Source organism: Lepus europaeus, chromosome X (genome assembly GCF_033115175.1).
Source record: "Lepus europaeus isolate LE1 chromosome X, mLepTim1.pri, whole genome shotgun sequence".
Lineage (NCBI taxonomy): Eukaryota > Metazoa > Chordata > Mammalia > Lagomorpha > Leporidae > Lepus > Lepus europaeus.
Genome location: NC_084850.1, coordinates 42,173,680 through 42,194,114, shown reverse-complemented (window position 1 = coordinate 42,194,114; position 20,435 = coordinate 42,173,680). Strand labels below are relative to the sequence as shown.

The window sequence follows — 20,435 nt, the reverse complement described above, 5'->3', positions numbered from 1 at the left end:
ATAAAAACATATTCCTGAGGTGGTCTGGGGTAGGGCCTAGTAATCTATATTTTAAGCTTCCATTTGATTCCAGTGTCTTTCAGGAATTAAAAACCACACTGGTCTTACCTAATGCATCCATAAAGGTTCAAACACAAGTGCCCCCAAGAGAGTTTTGTCTGCCAATTCTCCCACACCACCCTGTTGCCAGCATCCCACCTAGGGTTTCTACCCACCCCTGCCTGCAGCCTCCCATCCCAGCTTGGACCTGAGCTCCTCGATGATGTTGGCTGACAGCTGTTGCTCTCGGATGCGCCCCACCTCCTGAGGTGGCTGCCCCACCAGCTCGATGATGGTCACGTGCCTCAAGTCCAGTCCACAGGTGGATTGCTGGGAGAGGAGAGAACATTTTGTGTAACAGGTCTTTGCTTTCAAATTGTAGGCTACTTGGCTGATTCCTCCCGGGACCACATGAGACAGTGAAGGAAAGGAGGGGCTTCCCCTGAAAGCCCTTGGGGTCCACAACAATCATTTTCCTTTGTCACTCCTAAAGTACTTATTCCCAAAGTGTTTTCTTTGTTCTACCAAAGTGGATGAAATTGGTGACATGATGTAGGGTAGAAAAGAGAAGTAAAATGACTCAACTGCAGAAACATAATCATTGCTTAGCTTTGCATAGGATTTGAACTACATTGCCTTTTAATAAATGGCTCTTGTAATATAATTGTTGCTATTGTTTTGTAAAAATGAGAGACAGAGAACTTATCCACTAATTCACTCCTCAGATGCTGGCAACAGCCAGGAGCTGGGAACTCAATCCAGGTCTTCCACGTGGGTGGCAGGAGCCCAATTACTTGAGCCATCAGCACTGCCTCCCAGGATCTACGTTAGAAGAAGCTGGATTCAGGAGGCAGAGGCAAGTGTCGAACCCAGGTACTCAGATGTAGGACACAGGCATCCTCACCTGTGTCTTGACCATTATGCTAAACACCCACCCCATGGTACTTGTTTATTGGTCACACATTTCTAACACTTGGGAAAAATCCTCATAACATGCTCCTAACAAGCCAGGTGGTGCCATTCTAAAGAGGAGAAAAGTAACTTGCTCAGATTTGCAGGAAAATAAGAACTGAACTGAGGGCTGATTCTACCTGCCAAAGTGTATGTGCTTACCACCAGGCCATATTGCCAGGGCCCTCTCTCAGTCTCTAGGATTTGTCCAAAATAAATAGCCCAGTGTTCTTTTCATTACCCCTTGTTGCCTTCCTCACCCTGGCAGCACACCCTGGAACTCTATGTTGGCTCTTTGTCTTGCCTTGTCCTAAAAGGTTGCCTATTACACAGTGAGGTTTAAGGGGGCATTTAACACTCCCTGGTACCCCATGCCCGTCTCATCTTTGGGCTCCTCCTCTAATCCTGCCACCCTCACTAGCAGGTACCTGTTCTTACTTCCGGTTCCAACTGAGCTGTTTGCCTTTCTCTGCCTGTTTTGGATCCCTAGAGGGCTGAGATCCTCTTTGGTCTAGACCTGCAGGTTCATCCTTTCAGTAAAACTGGTTCCATCATGGGCCTTCAAGTGTCACCTTGGCAACTTCTCAGATTCAACCTTCCAAACCCCCTAAGTAGGAGTGGGTGTTTGTATAGTAGTTAAGACATCAGTGTCCCACATCAGAGGGTTTGGGTTGGATTATTGGCTCTGGCACCTGACTCCAGCTTCCTGCTGATGCAGATCCTGGGAGGAAGCAGTGATGGCTCCAGTATTTGGGATCCCATCACCCATGTGGGAGCTGAGGATTGTATTGCTGGTCTGCTTGGACCAGCCCCAGCCATTGTGGGCATTTGGGAAGAGAACCAATGGGTTGGAGCTCTTTGTCTCTCTCTGCCTCTCAAATAAATAAACTTTTTTTTAAAAAAGATCTATTTATTTATTTGCAAGTCAGAGTTACACAGAGAGAGGAGAGGGAGAGAGGGGAAAGAGGGAGAGAGAGGGAGAGAGAGGGAGAGAGAGGTCTTCCATCCGATGGTTCACTCCCCAATTGGCCGCAACGGCCGGAGCTGCGCTGATCCAAAGCTAGGAGCCAGGAGCTTCTTCCGGGTCTCCCACGTGGGTGCAGGGGCCCAAGGACTTGGGCCATCTTACACTGCCTTCCCAGGCCACAGCAGAGATCTGGACTGGAAGTGGAGCAGCTGGGTCTCGAATCGGCACCCATATGGGATGCCGGCGCTTCAGGCCAGGGCGTTAACCCACTGCGCCACAGTGCCAGCCCCATAAATAAACTTTTTAAAAAGACGAAATTTACAGTAAACACTCACAAAAAAATGAACCTCCTAATTAGCTGCTTCTCTTCCCTTGTTTGAGGCTCCTCAGAGCTGCTTCTCTTAGTCTTGGCAGCACACCATGAATTCTCTTCTGCAACCCAGTCTATGCTTTGTATAAGTCCCCACAATGATATCTGTTCGGTCTCATCTCCCTCCCCCACTAGTGGCTTTGGCAAGGTATCTCTTAGTATGTTAACCATTGTCATGCAACTCCTTCATTTTACATTGAGGTATCACAATACTTTCCCTTCTCAACTATTGGGGTTAAAGAGCTCAGGTCCTGGAGCCAGACTGCCTGGGTTTGATCCCAGCACTACCACTCACTAGCTAGTGACCTTGAGCAAATAATCTCTCTGTGCCTCAGTTTGCTTATCTATTAACTAGGTATCATAATAGTACCTACCTCATAAGGGTTGTTGTAAGAATTCAATGAGTATATGCGAAGCAGTAAACATATAAATGTTAGTGCTATTATTCCTTGAAAACATATAGCTAACCTCCAGCATTTGCATTTGATTATAGCTGTCTTCCGTGTCTCTCCAGAATGCTTTACCACGCTCTTCTCCCATCCTTCACCCAGCTCCCTGCAAGTCACAGCTACCATTCCAATGCTGTCATTGCCATTTCAGAACAAATGTAACAGTGTTTAACAATGTACAAAGTGGTGAACATTTAGCCTAGTGGTTAAGAGACCAGTTAGGGGGAGCTGACATTGTGAAGCAGCAGTGTAAGCCACTGCTTGGGACACCCGCATTCCATATTGGGGTGGTTCAAGTCGCAGCTGCACTACTTCTGATCCAGCTTCCTGCTGATGAGCCTGGGAAGGCAGCAAATGATGGCCTAAGTGCTTGGGTCCCTGCTCCCCTTGTGGGAGAATGTGATGGAGTTCTGGGCTCCTGGCTTCAGCCTGGCCCTGCTCTGGCTGTTGCAGGCATTTTAGGGTCTCTCTCTCTCTCTCTCTCTCTCTCTCTTTCTCTCTCTCCCTCCTTCCCTGTCATTTTGCTTCAAATAAATAAAATCTTTTTTTTTTTCAAAGCACCAGTTAGGATGTTTGTATCCCACATCAGAATGCCTGGGTTCAATGCCCAGCTCTGACTCCTGACTCCAGCTTCCTACACATGAATACCTTGAGAGGTAGGAGGAATGGCTCAAGTAACCAAGTTCCTTCCGTTCCTTTGGGCGTTTCTGGTTCCAGGTTTCACTTCAGCCCAGCCCTGGCCATTACAGGCATTTGGGGAGGGGACCAATGGATGGGAGGGAGCTCCCTCTGTATTTCTGTCTCTATCTTTCTCTGTCTTTCAAATAAATCAAATTTTTTGCATTTTAACAATAGTAAAAAACCAATGTGCTAAATGCTAAACTGATCAAATATTACCCACAAAATGTGAAAAAGTAGGGTTTGTGCTGTGGCAACAACTCTCTTTTAAAAAAGTTTATTTATTCTAAGCAACTCTTTGATTTGGAAAGGGTGATGGGGTAAAGGCATAAGCCCTCATTAGGGGAGTGGCCTCACCTGAAGCATGGCGATTTGCATTTTATAATATCGATTGGAGGGGTCAGGAGCTGAGATGATGAGGAGTCGCCGTTTCTCATAGAACTGATCCAGCAGGCCAGCAGCTGAGTTGACGTTGACATTAATTTTCATGGCTAAGGCAGAAGCAGGTGGCCAGTCAGAGTATGGCTGCCCTTCTGCTGCACCCCAGCTTGGATGACTGAACATCCTCAGAGTTCCAGTCTTTCACATGCTTTCTCCATTCCCTGGGAGGGACATTCTGAAAGAACACTTAGGGATTTTAAACCCTTCTTCTTGGTGTAATGCATGCTGGGGGGAGAACCTTGGCCCTAAAAACAGACACATCTCAGAACCCTCCAGTTTTATGTCAAACACATTGCCATTGGACCCATGATCCTAGAGGGGGCCCTCCAAAGCACCACTCCCCCCTCATCAGCATATATCTACTCTCTCCATTCCCCGCCTTCACTCACGAGTACAGATAGGCGGTGATCCTGACCACTGGCGACTAGACTGGCAGACTCGGGATGGAGTGCCCTGGCGCTCATAACCACCATCACAGTGGTATTCACAGGTGGCACCATAGTTGTCCCCTGCGGAGGTGCAGCTGAGGTAGCCATGCTGTGGTGGTTTCAGAATTGGGCATCGTCTCACTGTCAGGGAGGAATTCGAGGGGTGGGTTATTGCATCATTTTTAGGAAGGAAGGGGTAAAAGGGGCCCTAACTGGGCTTTCTAGACCAGGAGGCAGGATGATCAGAATTAATGGCTTTCCTATGTTTCTTATTTTTTTTAAAGATTTATTTATTTGGTTGAAAGGTAGAGTTAGAGAAAGGAGAGATTGAGAGACACGGAGAGAGAGATTGATCTTCCATCTGCTGGTTCAATCCCCCAAAAGGCTACAACAACCGGGGCAGGGCCAGGCTGAAGCCAAGAGCTTCATCCTGGTCTCCCACATGAGTAGCTGGGGCCCAAGCACTTGAGCCATTAGCAGGGAGCTGAATTGGAGGTGAAGCAGCTGGGACACAAACCAGTGCCCACACGGGATACTGGTGCTGCAGGCCATGGCTTAACGAGCTGCACCACAGCACCAGCCCCTCTATGTTTCCAATAGCCAGGAGCTAGAATTTTCCTTTCTGAAGGAATTAACTATGAAATACAGACAAAAAGTTCACAAAATCTGGACGTGCAGATAAATGGACATGTTGCCACATCACAAGACAATCAATCCGTAAAAGAAAATATGGCCGTCTATTTCCAGACTTAGTGGACACCTTGTGTACAGGTGACCACCTTGCAATTGGTTCTCTAGATGGGGTAATAGGTTTCTCCCCTTTATATATTTCTTTATTTTTTAAATGTTCAACCATGAGCATGAATCATTTTGCAATGAGAAAAGCAAAACAAAACAGCACAACACAAAGCAAAGAGTAAGAATCAGACAGCCAACGCCAATTTCAGCAGCAGTGAATGGTGAATGCCTTGAGAATGAAGCTTGATTGGATTTGATCATTTTAAAAGTCGAGAGAAGAAACAGTTTCTTTGTGAATTTTATCTAGTTTTAGGAGCATGAGAAAGTATTTTTGGGGAGTCAAGGTTTCTAAAACATGTATGTGTGCATATAATGTAGGCTTCCTGAATGAGCCTGTTGGCTGAACTTGTCTTTTTCCTCTCCAGGGATAAATGAAGTATGTCTGTTTAAGGCATAGAGAGGAAAGGATTGTGGTGGGACTTGTAGAAGGTCAGGGTAGAACAGGAACAAGGAACAATGTGGGAAGAATTCTTTCTGACCTTGTACTTTCACAATGAACTTGCAGCTGGCCCGGTTGTAGGCTCGGTCATAGGCAGTGTAACGAATCACATGCTCTCCTTCAGGAAAGTGAGAGCCAGGTTCAGGGCCCCGAAGTGTTACCCTGCGTGGGACAGGGTGAAAGAGCCAGTGAGGAAAGAGACTGAGAATTGAGATCGGAGGCACATCACCACTGTAGCCTCTGCCTGCGCCGCTTCGGTGTGAGCAGCCTGAAGGAGTGGAGAAGCTGCTGGGAAGCACAAGGGGCATGTGTTATCCAAGCTCACCTGGTGATGGTACCGTCAGCAGAATCTTTCACCAAAGGTGGGTCCCAGTATACTCGAGCAGTCAGTTTCTCCGGCTCTGCCATCTTCTCACGTGAATGGGGACAGCGAATCTTGGGGGGATCTATGTCTGTGGAGGTCAAAAATCAAGTGCTGACTCATTGTTTCCCTGCCTTCGCTGGAGAGAACCCATCCAAGTTATATATACACCACTGAAGAGGTTACAAACAAAAGGTACTCGAGGAAATGGGAAGGAAACCCGAACTGGGGGCAAGGGTAGGGGGTGGGGGTGGGGAAAACCATTTCATTAAGCATTCACCCAGGGTGCCACCTTCCTGACAAATAGGAATGGCTTCTGTAGTGAGAATTCCATATCTTTTAGAGGCTCTAATGCTAGCGTGAGTCTTTGCAGCAGGACAACAGGGAGCATCTAGCATTTACCTACACATACAGGCTGGCCTCCACTCCATCGCCCATCTTCCATGCAGATTCGGCTGCGGTCACCTTCCAGGTGGTAGCCACTGGAACAGCTGTAGTCACAGCGGGAGTCAAGAAGCACCCCGTTTGTGCAGGTGTAGGTGCCACTAGTGATGAATGGCAATGGGTGGCATCTCATTTCTAAGAGAGAACCAAGTGGCAAGCTCAGTGGACTACTGGAGGCAATGCCTGGGAATCTAGTATGGGGACAACCATATCAAAAACAGCAGAAAGTAGAGAAACTATTCCCAAACTGCCCTCACATTTTTGTGCCTAACTGCCTCCCCCGTCCCCTAATTTTCTCTTTATCTTCATACTATAAAGTACATCAGCACCTTCTGAGGTGAGACGGCCTGACAGAAATGAATTACTTATCAAAATGTGTAGACATCAGAATCAAACTCAAGTTCATATCCCAGGCTCACCTCTTATTGAGGCTCAGTGTTTTCATCTGTGACATGTGAATACCTCATAGAATTGTGCAGGTTAAGAGAATGCCTATTAATTTATAGGTTCATTTAGGGCCTCAGCAGCTATTAGTTTCCATTTCTTGTTCCTCAAATGCTAGATGCCCTTGAGCAATTCAGAACTCTCCTTTGAATATAATTTTGGCATTGGCACAGACACTCCTCGGCTGAAACTCCCTTATATGACGAAGTGGGCCTGCCCTCTGTCTGGGTGGCAGTACAAGTCAGACCAGTACCTGGAAGACCAAGCATGGTGGTGGTTGACAAAAGAAGAAACTGTGTATCTTAGAAACCACAAGGACCAAAGATTGCCACTATAAATTCATTATGAGCCTGTGCTTGCCAAAGTCTTTTTTGAGATATTTGATACTTGACAGAAGTAGGCCATATATTGTTTTACATTGTCTAATTCTGCCTAAGTTCAGTTATTAGAGCTTTGCATCAAGTTCTACATAAGCTATGTTCATTTTGCTTCTTGTTCAAACTAGATTAGAAGAGTTTTGCCTTTTCTGTTTTCCAATATCCCTTTTGTAAAGAATTCTGAAAAAAAAAGACCCTCTTGAAATTAAGACCAATAAAAAAGATTTGCCTCTTTAGAAAAATTTGCTTAGTATTGTATGAGAGTGAACAATAGACCCAAAGTATTCATTCCTTTGTCTCTTATGAGGAAAGTCAAAGCTAGATTCAGTGCCCAAATGTAGTAATCAACTCATTCTAGGTACCTGGAAATACCTGTAATATATTCTTTTAACTGGTTTTTGTAATATAGCCTTACTTTTTTTCAATTTTGTCAGGACAATTCAAATTTATTTTGGAAATAATGAGGACTAAGTCCTAAATCAACCTAATTACAGTCACCTAGAGGGATCCGTCAGGATTCTCATCTCCTCCACATCATCTTCCTGGACACAAGTGTCCTATAAATGGTGTTCATTGATGGACATCTGGACAGACAAAACTGAGTTGCTAAAAGGGGAGTGGAAAAGCTGTAGAATTTGAATAAGAGGGAGGGATGTGGAAGCTGAAGGAGGACATGGTTTGGGATATGTATGCATTAGGATCCCCACATTCTAGCCTCAGGGATTCTTCTTGACTTTGAGAAGAAAAAGAACAGCAGATGTTTCATAGCTTTACTGGCAAGGTCTTCTAAGGCTAAAAGTCAGGAAGTACAGCAGTTGGCCACATGTAGAAAAGAGACACCATACATCCTTGGGAGCTCCAGAAGAAGGCTCAAGTCCCCATCAGGCCTCAGGCCCAAATATTAGCCCCTCCATACACTCTTGGGCTACCTGAGTCAGAAGGGCTAGTTGCTACTTAAATGTCCACATTGCTTGGGTTACTGATTCAGTGTTTGGAGGAGGAAAGAGCCTCTTGGAATCCATGGAAAATTCCCAATTTGTACTTGGGAGGGCATATTAACACCTCCAGGTATATACCTTCAATGTATGACTATGTGGCTTCTCTCACCTATACAAGTCAGCTTACACATGTCAGCCTACGCATGGCTACACACACACACACACACACGTACAACTTACGCCTGCAGTAGGCAGTTCCAGACCAACGGCGACTTGGCAAGCATTGCACCGACCTCCGTCCTATCAGTCGAAAGCCCCGGTCACAGGAGAGCTCACAACGCGTGCCCAGGCTGCTGTGATAATTTCCTCCCCGTGGTGAGTAGCACGTCGCTTCTCCATCCTGAATATTTAATGTATAACACCATCGAGGGACTGTAGCAGTAGAAGACAAGTAAACGAGAAGTACGGTAATCAAGATACTGTGGTGTTGGTGAAAAGACAGACACATAAATCAATGGAACAGAATAGCCTAGAAATGACCCACATAAGTATGCTGAAATGATAAAGATGCAAAAGATAGCCTTTCAAACAAATGGTGTTCGAGCAATTGGGTATCCATATGCAAAAAGTAAAAAAACCTTGACTTAAGTCTCACACCTGTTTAAAAAAATGAACCTTAACTGGATCACAGACTTAAATGTAAAGAGGTAAATTATAGTACTTTTAGAAAAAGCATAGGAGAAAAATCTCTGGGATCTAGGGCTAGGAAAAGGGTCTTAGACATGACACCTAAAACACAATTCATAAAAGAAAAATCAATAAATTGGACCTGCTCAAAATTAAAAATTGTTACTCTACAAATGATATTATTAAGAGATCAAAGACAAACCTCAAACTCTGAGGGGCCGGCGCCGTGGCTTAACAGGCTAATCCTCCGCCTTGCGGCGCCGGCACACCGGGTTCTAGTCCCGGTTGGGGTGCCAGAGTCTATCCCGGTTGCCCCTCTTCCAGGCCAGCTCTCTGCTATGGCCCGGGAAGGCAGTGGAGGATGGCCCAAGTGCTTGAGCCCTGCACCCGCATGGGAGACCAAGGAGAAGCACCTGGCTCCTGGCTTCGGATCAGCGAGATGCACCGGCCGCAGCAGCCATTGGAGGGTGAACCAACGGCAAAAAGGAAGACCTTTCTCTCTGTCTCTGTCTCTCTCACTATCCACTCTGCCTGTCAAAAAAAAAAAAAACAAAAAACAAAAAACCTCTGAGGAAATATTTGCAAGTCACATATCCAAGAAGGGACTAGTACCTGGAATATACAAAGAACTCTAAAATGCAGCAGTAAAAAAAAAAAAAGCCAACAATCCAGTTATAACATGGGCAAAGGGTAAGAACAGACATGTCATCAAAGATGTGGCAAATAAGTACAAGAAAAGATGTTCAGTGCCATTAGTCATTAGAGAAGTGCAAATTAAACCACAATGAGATACTGTTAATATACCTACTAGAATGTCTAAACTAAAAACGTCTAAAAAGAAATAAAACCCTGGCAATACCAAGTATTGGATGAAAATGGAAAGAAACTGGAACTGTCTTACATTGCTTGTGGAAATGCAAAAATGCAGTCACTTTGGAAAATATTTTGGTAGTTTCTTATAAAAGTAACATATCTTCTTATAAAGAAAGGTATAATTACTATACATCTCTGTAATCCAACATTATGGTATTGACCCACGTGAAATGGAAATCTGTGTCCACACAGAATTATATGCACAAATGTTTATAGTAGTTATATCCATAATTGCCAAAAGCTGGAGAAAACTCAAATGTTTTTCTATGGGTGAATGGTTAAACTAACTATGGTTTATTCATACAAAAGAATGAAATGCTGATACATGGATAAAGCTCAAATGAGTTTTTTGAAGTGAAAGTCTCAAAAGGACTCCATTTATATGACAAATATATAGGGATATATATAGGCAAAAATACAGGGATGGATGAGACAGGCACTTGGCACAACAGTTGAGACCCCATTTGGGATGCCTGCATCTCATATTGGAGTGCCTAGGTTGGAGTACTGGCTCTGCTTCTGATTCCAACTTCCTGATGATGTGTGTCCTGGGAGGCAGCAGGTGATGGCTCAAATAAATGGGTGCCTGTCACTCAAGTGGGAGACCTGGATTGAGTTCCCTGCTCTTGTCTTCAGCCTGACCCAGTGCTGGCTGTTGCAGGTATTTGAGGAGTCAAGTAGTAGATAGGTATGCACATCCCCATCCCTTCTTGCCTTCCTCCCTCCCTTTCAAATAAATAAAAATTTAAGAAAGTATATAGGGATGGAATACAGATCAGAAGTTGCCAGGGATCAGGGGTAGAGATAGGGGATAATCCCAAAGAGGTAGCCCTTGGCAAGTTTTTGAGGTGATGGAACTGTTTTGTACTGTGGTAGTGGTTACCTCACTCTATACATTTGTCAAAAGTCACAGAACTGTACATCAAAAAGAGTGAATTTTCCTGTATGTAAATTTAAATTTTTATAAAGTAACACGAAAATATGAACTAGAGAAAGGCAGGTAATGTGACATCAAAGAAGGCTGCGTGGGAATGAAAGTTCAATTCCAGTTCAGTAGTGAACACAAAAGGTTATGGAGCTGTTAAATCGTCAAGGCATCATAAAGACACCTCATTAGCTATACAAAATAGATGACTGGTGGGTTCATATTTTAAAGGGACAGAAATAAGGGGAGGGCCACCTGCCCGAGGCTGTATACACACAGCATGGCACTAATCTGTTCAGCTAGGGTTGAGAAGGCTAAAGTCTTACATGAGCTGATTCAGTTCCCAAATGCTAAGGGACAAAAAAGGAGAGAGGGGACTTTGGGGGAAAAAAGCACATCAGGAGCTAAAGGAACAAACAAAAGGCAAGAGCCCCTGCTTGAGCCCAGCTGGAGAACAAAGACAGATGACAGTGAGAAAACTGTTCAGCCAACACTGTGCTTGGGGCTTCCAGCATCGTTTCCAGCCCATGACAGTGACACACAGCTGCCATCTGGAGACAGCATTTCCAAATGACAGAAAATCTGCTAAGCACTACAGGTGCAGAGCTGTAGATGATAAGGCTACAACAACTATCACAAAGAGCTTACACAGGAGGCTGGGACCTCAACAAGTCACTCCCATTCTGTTTCTCTCCCGTATTCAGTCATGTAAAATACACATCAGGTAAAGCTAGCAAGAATAGTAAAGGGAAATATAAAGCTCAGGATAAATGCTGAGACTGTAAGAGAAGGCACAGCTATTATAAATACATTCAAATTTGCTGGCCCAGGAGAAGCCTGGCAGAGAAACAGAGTGCTGCAAGGCAAAAAACAATCCCACTTTTCATAGAAGGAAGAAGGTGGCCTCTGGGAACTAGAGTCCAGTGACTGTCAGCATTGATAGCTCACGTTCTAGAATATTCAAATGTAAGGCTTATGAGCAAGTAGAGAGATGATGATCTCTTATCGGCCTCAAGAACAAGCAATTCCAGACTGACCCCATTTTCTTTTTGGGTAGGGCCACCAGACTGGTAGAGCAAGGAAAATGGGTAGAGTATGTGGAATAAGGCATGTGACAATGCTTTGCACGCTGTTTGATGTGGATGAGATGAAGAAATACAGGAGAGGTGATGAAAGGTGAAAGTTTCCTAACTGGCTGGGCAGCTGTACGCAAAGAATGCTGTGGAGAATCTGAAACTAAGAATATGGTTAAATACTGCAAGGTGGAAATGTCTGCTGGGAAGTATGCTGGGTTTGTTCGAGTATCTACTGTGTACCCTGCCCTATGCTGTGTATTTTCCTTTGCACATACATCATCTCATGGTTCTCCCAGCAGCCCAGTGCCATAGGTGGGTGTTTATCCTTGTTTACCAGATGAGGATGTAACTTGCACAAGGTCCCTCAGCATGCAAGGGAAAGAGCTGGAATTTAAACAGAAGCCTTGACTCCTCCAAAACCCACATTCTTTCTAACCACAGCATCTGCCAGCAGCAGCTTCATCCGCTACTATTTTGAAGTAAACATTGACCTTTTTATATCCCAAAGTATAAAAAGTTACACAGTAAAATGTCTCCCTCCTACCCCCAGCCCCACCTAGTTTCCCTTCATAAAGAAGCACTATTAAGAGTGCTTCTTGTCCTGGCTGCTCCATCTCTGATCCAGCTCCCTGCTAATGGCCTGGGAAAGCAGCAGAAGATGCCCCAAGTGCTTGAGCCCCTGCACCCATTTGGGGGACCTGAAGGAAGCTCCTGGCTTCAGCCTGGCCCAGCCCTGGGTGTTGTAGCCATTTCAGGAGTGAACCAGCAAATAGAAGATCCATTCTCATTCTCTCTCTCTCTCTCTCTCTCTCTCTCTGTAACTCAGCTCTGACTTTCAAATAAATAAATACAATCTTTTTTCAAAAAAAGTTTCTTTAGGCATATAAAGCAAATGCTGGTATGGATTCTTATTTTTCCCTCCTTTTTAAACACATAGAGTAGCATATTATGCTCACTGTCCCCACCATCGCTCTTTTAAAAACTTTTTATTTACTTATCTGAGAGGCAGAGAGATAGACAGTGCCCATCTGCCAATCTACCCCCTAAATGCCCACAGTGACCTCTGACTGAAGTTGAGGCTATGAGCTAAGAACTCAATCCAGGTGGCAGGGTGGCAGGGACCCAACCACTTTAGCCATCACTGTTTTCTCCCAGTGTCTGCATTAGCAGCAAGCTGGACTCAGGAGTGGAGCTGGGCGTCAAATCCAGGCACTTTGACATGGAATGCAAGTATCTTAGTTGCTAGGCCAAACACCCACCCCTGCCCACCATTGCTTTTTCAATTAATTTAACAATGTGTTTCAGAGATCTTTCTCTATTGCTCTATAGCCACCTGCAGTTTATTTAAATGAAATAACATTTATAAAACACATACTGGCACATAATAGGTGTGTGTCCAGGTCCAAGAGCTGGAAGGGCTCTTGTGTAACAACAGGGTTGAAAGGGCCCTCTCCGAGATTATCTTTAGATAACCCAGGCAGAAGACAAGTTTGCCTAGGGCTAACAAAGCGGCATCTCAGAGAAGGGTTTCTGACTCCAACTTGAGAGTCATGATAAGGGAATGACAGAAAGTACAAGATTAGTGAAAATGGAACCAAACTACACGAACAGTTTGCTCTAAAATAATGATGTGCATTTTCCTGGCTACCTCTTTCTTTTTATCTTTCCTTTGAAACAGTGAATTAGATTTGTAATGAAAAAGTAGAATGAATGTGGCTTGGGATTTAGGCCTAGGTTTAAATTCCTGCTATGCCACCTCTAAGCTCTCTCTCTTTAAATTCAGCTTCCCTGAGCTTGGTTCCCTGATCTGTAAAACTGGAGGTTATGAAACCAGTTCCATAGAGCTGCAGTGGGAATTGAATGGCATTGCCTGTGTGAAATACCTATCCCTATGAATAATAGTCCCTAACTCAGTGCCTGTGTTGGAGCTACTGTCTTATCCCTCTCAAGCAACAACAAGCAGTAGCTTCCAGCGGGGGTGGGGGGTTTCAGCATATGGCTATGACATATGACTGTCATATGGAGATACCATGTCCAAATTACAGAAGATTACTAAGCACTACAGTTGCTGAGTTTTTGATTATAAGATCATGGATTCCTTCGAAGGGATGATGGAATCTCAGGTTGTACTTTTCCTAGCCTTCCACTCATTTTAATAACTTCACTCAATTTATTTTGTACCCTGAGATTAGGTTCCAAAGAGACTTTTTTGACACTAAACCCCAAGACCAAAGGCTGCTATGTAGCTTATATTTTCTAAAATGGCTTTATGCTCATTTAAAAATAACAGGAAGGTTAATATTAACCACAGGGCTGCCAGACCCCTCAAGAGTACCTTCTACATCTGTTGCTTCTCACTATCCACTCCTGCCCTCTGGTCCCAAGGTGCCAGCAGTCAGCATCTACCTGTTACATGGCTCTGTGGGAGTGACATACATGGCTCCTCCTGTTGAACAGATGACTATTATGTTGAGGGTAATAAAAAACAAAGAGGCAGTACATACTGGGCATTCTAGGCGCCAGATATTTATTTCAGAAGAGGTACATAGTACGTACTCAATAAATATTAAATGAACAAATGAATTGGTGAGGGAAAGCTCAGTCTGGACTCATGTAGTCTGGGAACAGACTAGAGCAACTTGAATAAAGCACAGATTTAGTGTGGGGAGAAGGGGTAAGGAGTTGTCAGGCCTGGAAGATAGATGTCAGATTCTAATTAAAAATGGTCATCGAGGGCCACTGGGCTTGGAGGGTAGAGAATCATGAGGCAAAGAATGCCATTAGAAGGCAACTGCCATTATCCATGTGTGAGGTGATGAAGGTCTTAATCTCATGCATTAATAAAGAAATGGCCAGTCTTGGTAAGTGACTGGTACAAAGCAATGAGGAAAAGGGGGCTGTTAAAGTTGCTGGGGGTGTTTGGAGGGAACATTGAGATAGTCTGAAGTTCAACTAATGGAATCATGGTATCATTTTCAGAAGTGTGAAGGTCGGCTGGTAGAACCTTTCTCAGGTAAGAGGAAAGGAGCTCTTTTTAGATATCTACACATGCAAGTGTCCAGCTGCAGCTGGAGGAAGCCAGGACAGAGGTCAGGGTTGCCCAAAGTTCACCTGCCAGCCTCATTCTCTCTTTTGTCACTACCAGAGAGCGATCTCCTCTCAGTTTCTGCTATGAGAATAGTAAATGTCACGGAGCCCAAGGAAGTGGGGGCAGCCCAAAAGAAAGGGCTATGCTCACGCTTGCCGCAGAGACCCAGGAGACTGCCACACTAGAAAGGGCCACATGATTTGGTCACTTGGAGAACACTGTGATCTTCAAGAGAGGTCCTTTCTGCTCGGAGGTTTGTGGGTGGGTAGGAAACAGACTGTAGGAAGTTGAGGAGTTGGTGGGTGCTGGGACAGGGAGGCAGTGGGAGTGCAGCATTTGGCAGTGAGAAGTGAAGTGAAGTGAAGGCAGCTACAAGAGCACATAGAGGAGCCCAAAGCTCTGATCATTTCTCTGTTGAAACTGTTTTCTCAAAGGTCACTGCTTAGCTCTTGTGAAATAGCGTTCCCGCTACCCTCCATTTGATCCCTTTGACATATTTGACACCGCTGATCTCTTATCCTTTTCTTAAAGGCCCCACGTTCTAGGGACAGACCCTTCTCAAGAGAGGCAGAGGACTCTGAAGAAGGCTGACTAGTGATTCTTGTATTAGAAGGAAACTTAGGTCAGGTCGTATCTAATAGCTCTGCTATTGCTGATTCTTTCTATACTTTCCTTAAAAGTCTTCTCCTGTGGCTTCTGTAGTCTGATAAATGCTCCCCTGATCTTCGCCAGCATGGCAGATCGCTAACTCTCTCTTTCTGGCTTTTCTCCTACTCTTATCTATAGATGTCTTCTAAGGCTCTGACCTAAGCCTGGCCCTCTGCTTCCTCAGGCAGGCCATCGATCTAAGCTGGTGACTCACAAAGCTCCAACTTTGCTCTTCCAGCTGCCTGTAGGGCGTCTATATGAAGCTAGTTTTCTTTCTGAGAGGACTCTTACAGTTCTCCCAGTTATCACACTGGATGCTTTCAGGCATTCATTTCTTTCTTAGCCTGTTGGTACATCTGATCCATATCAAGTCCCATCATCTCTTTCTTGGAAACATGTCTTGGATTCATCCTTTACTCTGCATTTCTTTGCCTCTCAGTCATCTCCAGTCAACATTACTATAACTAGTTCCTAGAGAGTCCTTGACTCGGGCTCTGCTCCTTCTGAACCCCTTCTTTCTGTAACAGGCTAATGATCTCAAATTGCTATCCACTGTCACTCCCCTGTGCAGAAACCTAGAACAGCTCCTTATCGCTCCCAGTACAACATTTAGACTCTTCTGTGTAGCTTTCAAAGCATAGAAGCAGAGAATTATCAATGGCAGGAATATTAGATAACACCTGGCTGGGGTCAGCATTGTAGTGCAGCAGCAGGTGAAGTCACTGCCTGCAATGCTGGCATCCCACCTAAGAGCCAGTTCAAGTCCTGGCTGCTCTACTTCCAATCCATCTCCCTGCTAATGCGTCTAGGAAAGCAGCAGAAGCTGGCCCAAGTGCTTAGGCCTCTGCCATCCATGTGGGAGACCTGGATTGAGTTCCAGGCTCCTGGCTTTGGCCTGGCTCAGCCCTGGCCATTGCAGCCATTTGGTAGTAAACCAACAGATGGAAGATATCCCTCTCTAATTCTGCCTTCCAAATAAATGAATACACCTTTAAAAAATTTTTTTAAATAAAGATAGCACCTGGCCTAAGTTTCCTTCTAATGCAGGAATCACTAGACAGCATTTTTCAGAGTCCTTCTGCATCTACTGAGATGGGTCCCTGGCATATGGAGGCTTTCCTAACTTAGATTTATATTCAACTTTATTTTCTACTACACCCTCCACATGCCATCTCCTTCAGTCAGGCTGGTATCTTCTTAGTTCCTTCTTTTACCAACTTTGTTCTTACTCCCATAACTTTGGACCTCTGCTTTGCCAAATGACTTTCCCTCCCCTTTCCAGTTCTCAAAGTCCCACCCATCATTCCAGGGCCAGCCTAAATGTTATCCTTCATGGTCCATTTCCTGATTTAACCCCTACTGCATTTACTGCTACCACACAGTTTTACACTGGCTTGCCTTGCATGTGCTCATTTGAACCCCCTTCCCTCTAACAGGATGCAAGCTCTTTGTAGGGGAGAAAACCCTATCTTAGACTTTGTACCACTCACAGGTTTGCCTTGCACAGGATTAGACATGGAGTAAGTACTCAGTCAATACCTGATAATTAGTAATAGGTGAGCAACCTTCAAGCTAGAGAGGTGAAGTCACATAGCAAGACAATAACCAAGTTCATGATTAGAAATCAAAGCCCCTAGTTCCTTTGTGCTGTAGTTTTATCTTGTATGAGCCAAGCCTGGATGAGGATGCTTCAGGGAAGGGCCTAGGCCTTAGGCCAGCAGAGCCCCTTCCTGACCCTGGGAAGCAGCGAGGCTTACCTCGGTAGTCTAGGGCACGGGCCCATGGGACCTCTTCAGTATGTACTTCATTGTAGCTTTCATCTGGATAGTAGCCTGAACCTAGAATGAAGAAGACAGTATCATGGTGGCATGTTGGTTTCTCACTCCCGTCTTTTCTAGCTTCCCCTTACCCCATCCATTTTTGTCTCTTCCATGGGTGAGGAGTCAGGTGGATATTTATAGTGGGAAAAATTCTACCTTGTAAAGCAGAACTACTGTGGGCAGATCTCAGCACTTTAATGCATGCGGGCAAGCTCATGGTCAGGGGGCCCCCCTGATAGCACTATGTGACTTTAATCAAGAAAAAACTTTGAACTTCTTGACCATTCATCAATCTGGACTATGAAAGACCCATTCCCTTGATGCAACACATGAGTCTTGGTGAGACAGTGATGACCTAAGCTCGGAGGATGGACTATTGTCCTAGGTGGCAGGAAAAAAATAGAGTCCCAGTGTCTTGACCCTCATGAGAGGCTTGCTCACAGTCCTCAGAGGGAAGCAATGACCTCCAGTGCCCCTAGCTCACAGGGCACAAGCCCTTTTGCCACCCGGTTGCTGTTGCCGGAAGGTGGCATGCCAAAGCACAGAAGGATGGCTCAAAAGGCAAGGGGAATAGGAACAGTTTCCTGAGCGCTTAGTCCTGGTTTCAAGAAAAGAGGAGGCAGAGTCCTTTGGATAAATTTCCTGTTCCTCTCATCAGCAGGAGCTTTAGCAGAGCTAAAGCTGAGCTGTGGAACAGTCCTGCTCTACCTCCAAACAGCCCAGTCCCTGGTGGAGGCAGGTCTGCGGCTGTCTGGGAGACTAAACACTATGTTCCACCAGACGGCGGCAGGAAATCGGCCATGAATAGGAACTAATTGGAAAACAACTTGGTCCTTTCCGGAGCAGAGTTTCCGGAAGCCTTCCTTCCAGCGGCCCTGAGCCCCAGTGCACGCACAGGAATAGGGCAGGCGGCCTTGCTGGAGGCAGGAGACAATTCTGCATTTCCAGGACAGGGCTGGGTTTACGCGCTGGAGCCCTTGGGCCTGTGTAAACACTCAGACCACACGTTCGCCTGCTCGTCTCTGAGAGGAGGCTCGGGGCCCCTGCACTAAAGGGTGGGGCAGAGGCCGAGATGGTGAAGCTCCTCCACTCCCCACAAGCCCAGGCAGGGGGGAGGGGGGCTGCTGGGGAACCAGTCCAACTTGGTGAACAAGAGAATGAATCAAATGGAAAGCTTGCCTTATGAAATCATGTCCTTGTTGGTTTGCCCTCATTCCACAGGGAAGAGTTCATTTTTTTCTCTTTCCCTGCCTTTCCTTTTTTTTTTTCATTCTGTTTCCCCATTTTGTTTCTTCTGGCTTCTGTTAATTTCTCCTTAGGTCTCATCTCCCTTGCTCTCTCTCCCTTTGCCCACCTGGGAGGTTTCTTTGTAGGGGGAGGGCACATGGGATTATTGTCAGCTGTTTAAATTTAGCATTAGCCGCAAAGCCTTACAGCTCCTGTAAACAGGAGGCCATATGTATGTGATTCCCTAGAGCCCCCCCCGCCCCGCCCCGCACCCCCACTCTTGTTACAGAGCCAGCTTGGGAAGCGATGCTCAGCAGGCTGCAAACAGCCTTTTAGCAGAAGAGAAAACAGGAGTGTCAGGGGCCCAGGGCTGGGTAACAATAACACCCACAACAATGAGTGCTAACATCACTCAGTACCAACTCTGTGTTAAGCACATGACTTGAGTTCTCCACATCCAATCTCACAGCAGCTCAGTGGGGAAGACACTAGTAACAGTCCAATGTACGCAGGAAAAGGCAGACTCAGAGGAATGAAGGGAGTTGCCAGAGGTCTGCCAGCCAGTAGGTAGCACAATGGCCATCCCAATCCAGGTCTATCAGACCCCTGGATACCAAACGCAGACACCCCACTTACGATGGAAACTAAGAAGAGCTTTTGACAATGTCCAAAAGAGATCAAAGACCAAAATCTTGCTTGCAAACCAGATTTTTTTTTTTACTCTGTGTGTGGGATCGAAGGCCACCAAGCATTTTACATCATTCTAGAATTACAGGGGATGTGGGAAAACTGAGAGGACTCAATGACATAATTACAGTCTCCGCTAGAGTGTAGAGGGAGCCGGACCAGGGCCAGGTTTGTGTTGTGCTGGAAGTGGGCTTGGGCCACCTCGCCATGTTAAACCTTGTCATCGCCACCCCCTGCCTCTCACCCGTCTTGGAGTATTTTTTTTTGCAAATATTGGGATACTGAGATGGAGTATAAGAATGAAACCAGGAGGGAGCATTCCCCACATTATTTTATCTGCCTGTCCCTCTTCAGCCCTTGTGGGGAAGGTCTTGGCAGCATGCCTCAGTTCCTTTGAACCAATCAGTTAACTCTGGTCTGTTTCTGGGTTCCTCCATCTTCCATAGCACGTGCAGACCCTCTAAGCACTTCCCTTCACAGAGGTATGGCTGGCAATGGAATTGGTAATGGAAGACATTAGTGCTTGGCTTATGATGACAAATACAAGTCTGACTTCCTGAACTGCACAGATACACCAACACACACTCCCACACTCTGCTTTACTTAGGTTCTTAACTTTTCCTAGCCCCTGCTGATGATTCCCAGATCCTTTCTCTGATTAGCCCTGAATTCACACTTGGCTGCTTTCCTTGTGCTGTTCCCATTTGAGGACAAGGTTAAAGGAGGGAACGAAACCATCCTGGATGCATAAACAGCGCTCAGTAAATATTTGTGGAGTGAATAGATGAACAAATGAGTGGAGGCAAGCCCAGCGGCGGAGCTAGCAATGTAGAGGAGGCTCATGGGACTCCACATCTCTCGTCACGTAAGCCTCCTACCACTGGAAGAGGGCAGAATGAGTCGGTTTTCAGGACGGTCAGAGAACTCTCCAGCCTGGAGACTCACATGAAAGTGGGAAGTGTGAGCTTTGCAAACAGTCCTGTGAGAACCTCAAATGAACCTAATTTTTACAAAACCATCCTGTTCTCAGGACTCCCAACAGCTCCGGCTTCCCTCCGGGGAAAGGCAAAGGCCTTCACATGACAGGAGGTTTCACACAGGTGTTCCAGCTGGGCTTTGAGCCATCTAATCTTCACTCCCTTAGCCCTGTGGTCTTGGGCAGGATTTTGGTCTTCCGTACTTGCACTGCAGCTAGTGAGGGGTTGGGGAGGACAGCTGCATATTTGTCTCCTGGAGACTTGGGGCTCCTTTAACCCCAAGCAGTGTTTGCTCTGCCAAAG

The 20,435-nt window shown here is 45.6% G+C and overlaps 1 protein-coding gene across 3 annotated transcripts in view; it reads right to left on the bottom strand.

Annotated features, from left to right (window-relative positions):
• The window catches only part of SRPX2 (sushi repeat containing protein X-linked 2), a 28,448-nt gene that overhangs the window by 4,715 nt on the left and 3,298 nt on the right, over positions 1–20,435 (bottom strand). For 2 of the 3 annotated variants that reach the window (XM_062183685.1, XM_062183686.1), the window contains exons 4-11: positions 17,179–17,259; positions 8,365–8,556; positions 6,324–6,500; positions 5,886–6,012; positions 5,601–5,722; positions 4,285–4,464; positions 3,812–3,945; positions 248–369 (exon numbers count right to left, since the gene is read on the bottom strand). In XM_062183685.1, coding sequence (XP_062039669.1) covers positions 248–369; positions 3,812–3,945; positions 4,285–4,464; positions 5,601–5,722; positions 5,886–6,012; positions 6,324–6,500; positions 8,365–8,556; positions 17,179–17,259 — 1,135 coding nt within the window. Of the gene's footprint in view, positions 1–247; positions 370–1,978; positions 2,152–3,811; positions 3,946–4,284; positions 4,465–5,600; positions 5,723–5,885; positions 6,013–6,323; positions 6,501–8,364; positions 8,557–17,178; positions 17,260–20,435 lie in introns of those variants that run through there. The other variant, XM_062183687.1, reaches the window with a different exon arrangement.